The 13665-nt window shown below is 43.0% G+C and overlaps 1 protein-coding gene across 5 annotated transcripts in view; it reads right to left on the bottom strand.

Moving 5' to 3' along the window:
* LOC123770546 (uncharacterized) overlaps positions 1-13665 on the bottom strand; it is an 85398-nt gene that overhangs the window by 25545 nt on the left and 46188 nt on the right. For 2 of the 5 annotated variants that reach the window (XM_069301894.1, XM_069301893.1), the window contains exons 4-5: positions 9118-9324; positions 7491-7541 (exon numbers count right to left, since the gene is read on the bottom strand). In XM_069301894.1, the coding sequence (XP_069157995.1) occupies positions 7491-7541; positions 9118-9324 (258 nt within the window). Of the gene's footprint in view, positions 1-7490; positions 7624-9117; positions 9325-13665 lie in introns of all 5 variants that reach the window. The other 3 variants (XM_069301895.1, XM_069301896.1, XR_011222201.1) reach the window with 2 other exon arrangements.

The following is a 13665-nucleotide window of genomic DNA, read 5'->3' as shown; positions in this document are numbered from 1 at the left end:
TCTGTGGGGTTACTGAAATCTTGTTCTTAATACATTTTAGGGACTAATATGGTATTAATTACATCTTATTAATGTGGCTATGATGGCATAACAGGCTATTTTCTATGTATGTATGGGTTGTGGAGTATGTGTAGGAATGTTTGTATGTATTTGTGACTGTTGGTTTAGAAACTAATGAGCAGATTTGTGGAACATGATTAGGATTTTTGAGGTTTGGGAATGATTAACCTATGAATATTGTGGCTAGGATCCAGCAGAGTTACTAGATAGATGAAGTGCGGTGCGACATTTCGGCAGTCATTTGATGGATGTGAGGACAGTTTACTACCCTATGAACACAGACACTAATCCGCTGAGCTGGCAGATGTACGGTAACTATATGCAGGCGATGAGTCACAATAACGTGGCTGAAGTATGTCGACCAGACCACACACTAGAAATTGAAGGGACGACGACGTTTCGGTCCGTCCTGGACCATTCTCAAGTCGATTGTGATGAGGACAGATGATGATGAAGATTAAGCCACCCAAAAGGTGGCACGGGCATGAATAGCCCGTAAGTGGTGGCCATTTTAAGCCATTACCAGTATCAAGAGCTGATACTGGAGATCTGTAGAGGTGCGAATGCACCCTGCATGATGGGAGATGTTTCCCTTGTGAATGTGTTAAGATGAAGATGAAGCCACCCAATAGGTGGCACGGGCATGAATTGGTAAGTGGTGGCCCTTTTGAGCCATCACCAGTATCAATAGATGATACTGGAGATCTGTGGAGGTGCGTCTGCACCCAGCGTGACGGGAGATGTTTCCCGTGTTTTAAACAGATGAAGAAGATGAAGATGAAGCCACCCAAAAGATGGCACGGGCATGAATAGCTCGTAAGTGGTGGCCCTTTCGAGCCAGTATCAAGAGCTGATACTGGAGATCTGTGGAGGTGCAAGTGCACTCTGCGTGACGGGAGATGTCTCCCATGAATGTGTCCAAGATGACGATTTAAACCATCGAAAAGGTGGCACGGGCATGAATAGCCCGTAAGTGGTGGCCCTTTTGAGCCATTACCAGTATCAAGAGCTGATACTGGAGATCTGTGGAGGTGCAACTGCACCCTGCGTGACGGGAGATTTCTCCCGGACCAAGTGTGTGGTGGTGACTGATGTGGTTAATGTTTGATTGATTGATTGATAAAGATTAAGCCACCCAAGAGGTGGCACGGGCATGAATAGCCCGTAAGTGGTACAATTTTTTCTTTTTTTTTCCCATTGTTCTGAGGTTGCATTTAACCATCAAGCTGTTATCGTGGGGGAGGATACTGCTTCACAGTCTTTATGAGGGTGTCCAGCTGCTGGACACCTTTGTTGACCAGGAGAGTGGCTGTGTTGATGGCTTCAGGGTGGCCACTGCATGATTCAGGAACTCTTAAAGCTCTTCTAAGGTCATTGGTTGCTTCACATTCCAGAAGATAGTGAAGTAATTGCTTTTCTGTGACAGTTTGGCAGAAGATGCACTCTCTCTGTCGGGGTTCACCAATCTCCCAGTTGCATCTGTAACCTAGACGTAGTCTATATAGCCTAACTGCTATTTCCCTGTGGATTCCTTTTGGGATATTTAACCTTTCTAATTTGGTTGCCTGAAGATACCATGTTGCAGATGGCGAACCTTCAGCTATTCTCTGGTGTAGGTCGGCTTTGTTGAGATGTGAGAGTTTTTTGGTGATGATGTTTTTTATGTTCTCTAGGCTGGGTTGAATTGTTTTATGTATCACTGGATGACGAGTTGCCAATTTAGCAATTTCATCAGCTTTTTCATTTAATGGGATTCCAATATGGGATGGGATCCAGTTTAAAGTTATGTTGAGGCCTTTGCCTTTAGCGACTGCTCCTTGATACAAAATGGTGGTAATTATTTCCACATTATCTTTCCACTGTTTTTGTCCTAGTATTTGAAGTGCAGCTTTGGAGTCTGTGTGTATGATTGCATTTTGAGTGTTTTGTGCAATCACATATGCGAATGCCTGTTGTATGGCGAACAGCTCAGTTTGGGTTGATGATACTAGTCCTCCCAGTCTCCAATATGCCTGAACGCTGGTCGTGCAAAGAGCAGCGCCAGCACTCTCATTTTCTGCGTCCACCGATCCGTCTGTGAAGATGTGGGTGGCTCCTGCTACTGCTATACATTTGCTCTTCTATTATGCGCCTTAGGATTGTCGGATCATAGGCAGCCTTTTTCATTGGGAGACTTTCTATTACTATTTTGAAAGTAGGCTCTTCCCACGGCGCGGAAGGAGTGTAATTTGGGTGTGGATGATCACCCTCTCTATCAAGAATCATGTTTTTTAAATGTAGTCTGTTTAGGACTTTTCCTGCTCTTGCGACCCAAGAGTTTCCATTGTTTTGGCCTAGTCCAACCACCAAAGCCTGCCGTACTGGGATTGGATCAGAAGAAATAATTATCTTACTGATAATTGTAGCTGTCCTTTGTGATATTCTTTCTTGTAGAGAGGGCAAACCCGTCTCCAGTCTAAGAGTTTCAAGCCTGGTCCACATGGGGGCTCCCAGTGCCGCTCTCATAGCATTGTTTTGGGCAACTTCAAGCTTTTTCCACTGTTGGTGTGATAGATTTGTGAGTGCAGGTGCGGCATAATCGATCACTGATCTGACTGCCTGTACATAGTATGTGCGAAGGACTTGCAGATTGGCTCCTCCAGAAAGGGAGGTTAGCGACCTGAGGATTGCCGTCCGGGCCGCAGTTCGCTCTCTCAAGTATGTGACCTCAGCATTAAAATTCATGTGTGTGTCCAGGATGATTCCTAGATACTGATAGGTGTCGACCCATTCTATTGGTTGACCCTGTACTGTGAGTTGGATGTTGGGCTTCGCTATTTTTATGGGCATGGCCTTTGACTTTGAGGGGTTGAGTTTGATCCCAATCTGTTTTGCCTCTTTACTGATGCAGTCTAAGCATTTTGGGTGCAAGGCGCGCCGCCTTCCTTTTATGATGATGACAAAGTCGTCCGCGTAGTTTAGCAGCCTGCAGTGATGTGGGAGTTTCAACCTCATTATTCTTTCCATTAAACAGTTGAAGAGAAGAGGGCTAAGAATACCTCCTTGCGGTGTACCATTTTCATGTCTTTTGTACTCAGAGACTGTGCCATGAAGTTTTACTCTTGCTTCTCTGTTTATGAGACAGTTTTTGGTCCAGGAGAGCAGGTTGCCTCTGACCTCTTTGTCAATGAGGCAGCAGAGAATAGCTGGGGCGCTAGCCAGTTCAAAGGCTTTTTCGAGGTCCAGGAATATCAGCATTCCTGGTCTGTCATTCAAGTGGGCTAACAGAGTTGTAATACATTCCAGTGTGCCAACCCCTCTTCTATAGGCATACATATCATGGTGCAGTTTAGGCATTTTCCACTCCAGTCTGTTGAGTGCCATTCTGTCAGCCGTCTTGGCTGCACAGCTTTGGAGAGAGATGGGCCTGGGATTAGCTGGATCTTTGGGTTTTGGGATCGGCACTATGTCTGCTCTATTCCAAGCAGAAGGTCTAGTTTGAGAAGTCCAGGCTAAATTAATTAACCTTAGGTATGCAGCGTCTCCCTCTGGGCCGAGGTTTCTAATCATTTTATAGGTTATTTTGTCGGCTCCAGGGGATGTATCCTTGGAGTTTTTCTTAGCCCGATTGAGCTCATCCAGTGTGAAGGGGGCATTAGTGTCAGAGACTTCTTCACATGCTGTAAGGATTCTGTGCCACCTTTCTTCCTCTAGTCCGGTCTGTACTGCTAATACATCTGGTGGAAGTTGATTGCTGGCTGCTCTCTCTGCAAACCTGGTTGCCAGTACTTCGGCTTCCTGTTGAGGATCTTTGGGGTGTGGAGCTTTAGGTGTTTTATTCCCTTTGGCCCGGTGAATTTGCTGCCACATCTCCCCGAGAGAGGTGTGTTCATTCAGGTGTGAACACCATTCTAGCCACTTTTGTTCTTTTATTTGTCTGGTCTCTCGATGTACATGTTCCTTGACCTCACAAAGTAAGATCCTGTTGCAGTCACTTGGCTGCTTTTTGTATAGCTTTCTTGTTCTATTGAGTCTATGGTTGAGTTCTTTGACACGTTCGCAATAGTACCAATGATCTTTATGGTGTCCGGTGGACTGTTTTTTCAGTGGGATTGAGTGGTTGGCTGCACTTTGAATCGCTTTGACAAATTCTTGTTCTGCCTGATTAATGTCTTCGGGAAGATCATAGTTTCTTTGCCACTCTGAAATGAGGTTTTGAAATCGGTCCCAGTTTGCTAAAGCAAAGTTCCAGGCTTCAGATGGAGGCGGAGGTGGGGTGGGTAGGTCTAACTGAAGATCAATTTGGACCCCATAGTGGTCGCTTGTGAGTGTGGGCTCAATTGACCATGTTGCTGCATCTCTTAGGGAGGCTGAAACGAAGGTTAGGTCTAATCTGCCTCCTTGGATGTGGGTAGGTTCATTCTTGTTTAGGATTTGTATTTCTGGAAGCTGGTCCAGTAGATGTGTAATGTGTATGCCGGCTTCATTTGTTTTGTTCGAGCCCAGTGCCAATCGATGATGGGCATTAAAATCTCCACAAATGATTGTGTTTGTTGTTGTCGCGTGTCCAAATAACACAGAGAGATCCATTTCGGCTTGTGGAGACCTGTACACATTGAACACTTCAAGTTTGTCGTGTCTTAGCTCAATGGTGACTCCCATTACCTCTGTCCCTGCTCCACAATTGGGTGGGCTGGTTATGGATTTGGAGATCAGGTCACTTTTTACATAGATTGCACATCCCCTGGATTGCCCATTGATCCATGGAAGGAAGAAGCCTCGATAGCCTGAGATTTTAGGTTCTAATCCGGCTCGAAGCAAGCTCTCCTGTAGTATCAGGATGTCTATGCCTTTGGTTGCTGCTATGCATTGCAAGTGTTGCAATTTAGTGCGCAGTCCTTGCGCATTCCATTGCAGGATCTTTAGAATTCTAGGTTCTTGGAATGTGCTGATAATTCCGTGGTATCCATGGAGTCTGATGAACACGCCATGGAAGTTGCAATTGGGGTATAGGTTCTTAGTGGTCCTGAAATTGCCTCATCAATGTCGCTTTCCGATGACCTGGACTCTATCTGCTTTTTATGGGGGTGTCTCCTGCCCTGCTGTCTTGACGGTATGGATATTACGTCTTCGAATTTTTTGAGCTTGTGCTCAATTGTCTTCCGAGTCTCTGTGGTTTGCTTGATTCCATGTGAAGACAGCAGACTTTCGATCAACTCAGTGACCAAAGTTTTGAGCATTGGCCAGAGAGCGTTCAGTTCAGTGGGAGCACTATTTAATGTTGTGCAGGTTGAGGGCCTAGTGGCTTTTAGACCCTTCTCGGTGGTAACTTTGGCACTGGAATTGCTACTCCTATTGGCCCCAGTGTGCTTGCTGGATGAAATGGGAGGCCGACTGCTTTGAACATGATTCTTGTGTCCTCCATCTTTCTTTTTGTCCTGTACTGTCTTCTCACCCTTCACCATGGCCGATGGTGAAGGGCCGTGTGCCCCCTCTTCTTGAATGGGTAGACCCCACGCGGGTTTAGTGGGCACGGGAGCTGGTATTCGTTTTGGTGGGGGTTTCGGCTCCGCTGTGGGCGTGGTGGGGTTCGTTTGAAGCCTTTTGAGCCTTTCAGGGCATTTCAAGTTCCAGGCATGATGTGCCTTGGAACAATTTGGGCATTTTGCCTGAACAGGGTGGTTTGCCTTGAATTTATCAATACATGTTTTTGTATCAAGGAGCTGGCTGCAGACTCCGCACCTCACTGGGCGTTGGCAGCCATCTTTGTGATGCCCAAATCTCTGACATCTAAAGCATCTTAGGGGTTCTGGGGTGTAAGGCCTGTGTTGGAACACCCCCCCAGATTCCAAGGTCAAGTTTTTCCGGGATCCGTCCTCTTACTGTGAGAAGGACTTGTCGAGTTTCTTGTTTTGTTCGTACTTGGCATCTCTCTGCTGACACCACATAGTTCAGCTTTTCGAGATGGCTAAGGGCCATATGCAAGGGATAGTGGAGGACAATGACTTTACTTATTTTATCCTCTGGTTTCAGTTCCTCACATTTTGCGTAATTTTTTAGAATCGTAGCGGTCGACTCGTCTTTAGGCCTCAGAATGTATTCTCCTTTGAGATTAGGTTTTGCCCTGACCTGGAGCTGGGGGTACTCTTTTTCCAGGTCCCCTACAGTAGCGTAGGAAGACTTACCTTCCGTGTGCTTCACTTTGAAGACCGGAAACGTAGATCTAGTCTGAGGCGCTGGGAGAGCTGGAGAAGCTGGAGAGATTAATGGGCGATGGGTCGTCATGGAGTGGCTTGTCCTATTAGCCTTATTCACGTGATGCCACTCGCCGTCACTTTCGGAACTGGTATCCATTATCGATGGTCTTTTCACACTCTGAGCAGCATTGCTGGATCGATTAGAATCAATTGGAATTCCATGATGAAATTCAAATGATCACTTGTGGAGTGGTCTGGTGAGTGAAGGACGTGACACGACAATTGAGCTCTCGACCTTTTGGCTAAGATCAAAGTGTGTGGATGAGGACAGGTAGGGACAGGCATTAAATAGGCAAGAGAGAGCTGAAGAGGAAAGTCAGGTGTAGGGGATAGTAGTAATGAGAACTGCAGCAGGCCTATTGGCCCATACGAGGCAGCTCCTATTATAACCACCGAAGGAGATAGTAATAGGAATAAGAAGAGGATAGCAAGGGAGCGTAGGAGAAGACAATGAACAGAAAAAGGGAGAAGAGAGAAAGAAAGGGAAAGAGAAAGAAAGAAATGGAAGGGGGAAAGCTTATGTTAAGTCACGTTTGTTAGAAAGATTAGAGCATTTGAGTATATACTGTGAAAGGGAAGAGTCCACAGCAACAAAGCCAGGACTCAAGTTCATGTTGGGTACATTGTTAATAAGAGCCGATTCTACAAGACGGCGTCTAGTGTACGGTAACTACTTATGGATTATAGTACGATATCTAGCTACAGCGTTTCATAATTGCTGTTGTGTATAAAACTAGAATGTAAGCTATTTATTGTAAACTTATATTGGAAGTGGGGTCCCTTGATTATTTCAAGCGTATATTGGACATATATATGAATGAGATAGGGTGGATATATATATATATAGGAGCTGCCTCGTATGGGATAAAAAAATTTGGGAAAAAATTGAAAACACCACTGAGCCTACGACGAAGTGTCGCAAAATCCACATAATAGGACAATTTAATAGTGTAGTTAGTTTGTGTAGTTGTTTGGATTTAACAAATGCTTAAGGCAAAATATTATTGAGAACTATGCCTCTTCAACACAAGCAGAGCTAACTGCCATTGTTATGGCATTATTTTTCCTTTAACGAAGCACTAACGGTACATTGATCTGCACTGATTCTAAAGCAACGCTACAAAGCCTTACTAATAATCAGGCAGAAAATCTTGCAATAGTCGCTGAGCTCAAGAGAGCTGTGAGAGTACTAACCGATCAAGGGAGAATCGTCAAATTTCTGTGGATCCCCTCCCATGTTGGAATCTGTGGAAATTAAGGAGCAGATGTGCTGGCAGCTGAAGGCGCTGAAGGAGACCACATTGAATACTTCATACCCAAGACTCCTCTACAAATTAGAGGTATCATTAGGCAATATCACCGTGACAAGGTTATTGAGGAAAGGAGGATAGAAGAACAAATCAGTGAATCTGTATGCTGGTACAAAGTGGTTGCAGTTGGTAATCCCAATAAACATGGACGAAGAGGAGGTGGCCACAGGAGAGAATCAGTAATAGCAAGAATTCGTCTTGGGTACAAATATCCATGGAGATTCGGAATGGAAACAAAAGTTGAGCAGAGGAGTTACAGAATCTGCAGTCAGAGTGATGGACACCGCCTTGACCACTACCTGAGAGAGTGTGGACATCTAAGAGTCATTAGAAATATGTGTAGAATAATAAACCCCACATTGTTTGAGTAAAGAAAACACAATTTGTCAAGTATAGATACTGTTCTTAAAAGATTCCCCCATTTTGCACCCGCATGATAACGTAAAATTTTTAGGGGTGACGAATGTTTATCTTCTTGTTTGATTAGCTGTTCACTTGATACAGTTAAGCAAGTCCTAGCTGTGTCTGGGTATAAGTGACAGGATGAACAACCCAGCAGGTTTACTTCCTATTGGGGAGTGTTGTACATGCTGCTATGACGGTGTGTTCACTCACAGGATGACTGGCGCTGCCCAATAAACTCGCCATTCGGGGCAACATTTAAAAACAAATTTAGTTAGGGAGTATGTGGGCAGGAAGGGTGGAGACTGAGTTAGGGAGTATGTGAGCAGGATGCGTGGAGACTGGGTTAGGGAGTATGTGGGCAGGATGCATGGAGACTGGGTTACGGAGTATGTGGGCAGGATGCGTGGAGACTGAGTTAGGGAGTATGTGGGTAGGATGCGTGGAGACTGGGTTAGGGAGTATGTGAGCAGGATGCGTGGAGACTGAGTTAGGGAGTATGTGGGCAGGATGCGTGGAGACTGAGTTAGGGAGTATGTGGGCAGGATGCGTGGAGACTGAGTTAGGGAGTATGTGGGCAGGATGCGTGGAGACTGAGTTAGGGAGTATGTGGGCAGGATGCGTGGAAACTGAGTTAGGGAGTATGTGGGTAGGATGCGTGGTGACTGGGTTAGGGAGTATGTGGGCAGGATGCGTGGAGATTGAGTTAGGGAGTATGTGGTTAAACGTAACAATGTTTAACCAACTCACGGTGACCAATATTATTGTCAAGTATTTCAAAATGTGAATTTTGCAAATATTATCGCATAGAATTTGAATGAATATTATTTATGATATCTTCTGTAAATATCGATGTGACAAATCGCTTACATTATTTGGCTATATCTTTTTTTATCACAAATTTCATCACCACGAATACGATAAGCCTAATGTGGATAAGCAATGCTATATGACTGTATGTAACATTGGAAGAACCATACATTATCAAATAAATGCGGGCAATTAGATATTATAAGTCTAATTAGTTCCTTGAATGAACTCTAAAAGTTTACATAATTAAACATCCCCGTATCAGTTTGATACGTTGGTACTGATGAAACTATACGTACTTGATACGTCAGTGTGGCAGAAGCTCAGAGAAGGGTACCGCAGCCTCTTGGAGGGAGGACACAGTTGCCGAGCCAGATGGCAGCACTGGTCGAGGGCGAGGGTATCGGTGAGGCTGCAGACAATTGTCAGTTCGAGTCCACTTCCTCTATATGGTAGACTGGGCAGGGTGGCCGGGTCTTTGTTGCTTGTGGCTTCCAGGATAATACCTGAAGAAATACACTAAGATTAATCCACAGACTTTACTCGAAGTAATAGAAACAAGTTTAGGTCTTGATCCAATACCTGTTGGGGTACCCGGCCGTCCGGGTCTCTCTCTCTCTCCCCCCCCCCCTCTCTCTCTCTCTCTCTCTCTCTCTCTCTCTCTCTCTCTCTCTCTCTCTCTCTCTCTCTCTCTCTCTCTCTCTCTCTCTCTCTCTCTCTCTCTCTCTCTCTCTCTCTCTCTCTCTCTCTCTCTCTCTCTCTCTCTCTCTCTCTCTCTAAATAGGTGCTGCCTTCGTATGGGCAAATAGGCCTTCTTCAGATACCGTCATTCTTACGTTCATATGATGAACGCAGTATACAATTGGTTTATTCCTACTACTGAAGACTCTTTCTTCGATGGTTCCCGTGTAAAAATTAGCAAATAACATTCCTAGAGGGGAGCCCATTTCTACTTCGTCTATCTGTAGATACATGTTATCTTGCGGACTGGTAATATATATCAATGTTACCAGATAGATGGATGGAGTTGCAATGGGCTCCCCCCTAGGAGTGTTATTTGCTAATTTTTACATTGGAACCATTGAAGAAAGAGTCAGGTGTAAGGAGCGTGTCATTTTCAACAGTGTTTCCTTTGTTGGCATCTTCACATTCTGGTCTTGTTCTTACTCTCATTGTGGGCAGAGTGAATAGTTCCTTAATTTTGGTATACATGGTGGGTTGTTTTATTTTTATGTGGATTGCTTCAAGAATTTGCAACCTAAAATACAAGTGTTTTTATTCAACATTTCTCTTGTTAGGGTGATGTCATGGGCTTGTCTCAAATGATTTTAAGAGGCACCTGATTGAAGATGACAGGTCAAACGCCTCGTCAGCTTGGTTGACGTCATACCTATGTACTTTGATTGAAGGCTACATCCTTCATGGGGGCAAGTGTACATATATACCACGTCTGACTGCTGTAAAGGGTTCTCCGTCGGTTTCGGGCTGTGTTTAATGAGGAGGTCGGTCGTCTTCTTTGTTTTATAGAATATGATCAGGTCTATGTTTTGATACCAGAGACTTTTGAGACAATGGACCTTCTACAGTTTCCCTTGTTCTTATGTTCATTAAACAAAGTAACTTCCTCTCCTGAAGAGATTACAACTATTATGTATAACCCCCAGGCACCCGGGCGTGGGTAAAGTAGGTCAACACTGAGCACCCCAACATCACACACACACAACGTCCCAACATCACACACACAATGCTCCAACATCACACACACAACGCCCCAACATCACACACACACAACGTCCCAACATCACACACACACAACGTCCCAACATCACACACACAATGCTCCAACATCACACACAGAACGCTCCAACATCACACACACACAACGTCCCAACATCACACACACACAACGTCCCAACATCACACACACAGAACGCTCCAACATCACACACACAACGCCCCAACATCACACACACACAACGCTCCAACATCACACACACACAACGCTCCAACATCACACACACAACGCTCCAACATCACACACAGAACGCTCCAACATCACACACACACAACGATCCAACATCACACACACAACGCTCCAACATCACACACACAATGCTCCAACATCACACACACAATGCTCCAACATCACACACACAATGCTCCAACATCACACACACAATGCTCCAACATCACACACACACAACGCCCCAACATCACACACACAATGCTCCAACATCACACACACAACGTCCAACATCACACACACAATGCTCCAACATCACACACACACAACGCCCCAACATCACACACACAATGCTCCAACATCACATACACACAACGCTCCAACATCACACACACAATGCTCCAACATCACACACACAACGCCCCAACATCACACACACAATGCTCCAACATCACATACACACAACGCCCCCAATATCACATACACACAACATCCCAACATCACACACACAATGCTCCAACATCACACACACAACGCTCCAACATCACACACACAACGCTCCAACATCACACACACAACGCTCCAACATCACACACACAACGCTCCAACATCACACACAACGCTCCAACATCACACACACAATGCTCCAACATCACACACACAATGCTCCAACATCACACACACAATGCTCCAACATCACACACACAATGCTCCAACATCACACACACAATGCTCCAACATCACACACACAACGCCCCAATATCACACACACAACGCCCCCAATATCACATACACACAACGTCCCAACATCACACACACAATGCTCCAACATCACACACACAACGCTCCAACATCACACACACAACGCTCCAACATCACACACACAGAACGCCTGAACATCACACACACAACACCCCAACATCACACACAGAACGCCCCCAACATCACACACACAATGTCCCAACATCACACATACACACAACGCCTCAACATCACACACACAACGCCGCAACATCACGAATTTTCTCAATATTTCTTATGTTTCTTTTCACTGTCGATGGTAATTGAAAAATCAATTCTCCAAAATTCATTTTTATTTCTAGTCTGACGCGACACTTGAACGCGTTTCGTAATAACTTATTACATTTTCAGACTTTAGTTTACACACACACAATTGTGTCAATTGTATCTTCTGATTTTTGTCTGTACAGACAAAAAATCAGAAGATATATATATACATACATATATATATATATATATATATATATATATATATATATATATGTCGTACCTAGTAGCCAGAACGCACTTCTCAGCCTACTATGCAAGGCCCGATTTGCCTAATAAGCCAAGTTTTCATGAATTAATTGTTTTTCGACTACCTAACCTACCTAACCTAACCTAACCTAACTTTTTCGGCTACCTAACCTAACCTAACCTATAAAGATAGGTTAGGTTAGGTTAGGTAGGGTTGGTTAGGTTCAGTCATATATCTACGTTAATTTTAACTCCAATAAAAAAAAATTGACCTCATACATAATGAAATGGGTTGATTTATCATTTCATAAGAAAAAAATTAGAGAAAATATATTAATTCATGAAAACTTGGCTTATTAGGCAAATCGGGCCTTGAATAGTAGGCCAAAAAGTGAGTTCTGGCTACTAGGTACGACATATATATATATATATATATATATATATATATATATATATATATATATATATATATATATATATATATATATATATATGTATATATATATATATATATATATGTATATATATATATATATATATATATATATATATATATATATATATATATATATGTCGTACCTAGTAGCCAGAACTCACTTCTCAGCCTACTATGCAAGGCCCGATTTGCCTAATAAGCCAAGTTTTCATGAATTAATATATTTTCTCTATTTTTTTTCTTATGAAATGATAAAGCTACCCATTTCATTATGTATGAGGTCAAATTTTTTTTATTGGAGTTAAAATTAACGTAGATATATGACCGAACCTAACCAACCCTACCTAACCTAACCTAACCTATCTTTATAGGTTAGGTTAGGTTAGGTAGCCGAAAAAGTTAGGTTAGGTTAAGTTAGGTAGGTTAGGTTGTCGAAAAACAATTAATTCATGAAAACTTGGCTTATTAGGCAAATCGGGCCTTGCATAGTAGGCTGAGAAGTGAGTTCTGGCTACTAGGTACGACATATATATATATATATATATATATATATATATATATATATATATATATATATATATATATATATATATATATATATATATATATATATATATATATATATATATATATATACATATATATGTCGTACCTAGTAGCCAGAACGCACTTCTTGGCCTACTATGCAAGGCCCGATTTGCCTAATAAGCCAAGTTTTCGTGAATTAATTGTTTTTCGACTACCTAACCTACCTAACCTAACCTAACCTAACTTTTTCGGCTACCTACCCTAACCTCAGCCATAAAGATAGGTTAGGTTAGGTTAGGTAGGGTTGGTTAGGTTCGGTCATATATCTACATTAATTTTAACTCCAATAAAAAAAAATTGACCTCATACATAATGAAATGGGTAGCTTTATTATTTCATAAGAAAAAAATTAGAGAAAATATATTAATTCAGGAAAACTTGGCTTATTAGGCAAATCGGGCCTTGCATAGTAGGCTCAAAAGTGCGTTCTGGCTACTAGGTACGACATATATATATATATATATATATATGTCGTACCTAGTAGCCAGAACACACTTATCAGCCTACTATGCAAGGCCCGATTTGCCTAATAAGCCAAGTTTTCATGAATTAATGTTTTTTCGACTACCTAACCTACCTAACCTAACCTAACCTAACTTTTTC

The sequence above is a fragment of the Procambarus clarkii genome, chromosome 46 (assembly GCF_040958095.1).
Source record: "Procambarus clarkii isolate CNS0578487 chromosome 46, FALCON_Pclarkii_2.0, whole genome shotgun sequence".
Classification (NCBI taxonomy): Eukaryota; Metazoa; Arthropoda; class Malacostraca; order Decapoda; family Cambaridae; genus Procambarus; species Procambarus clarkii.
The sequence above is the reverse complement of the archived record's forward strand: the minus strand, read 5'-3'. Positions and strand labels throughout refer to the sequence as shown.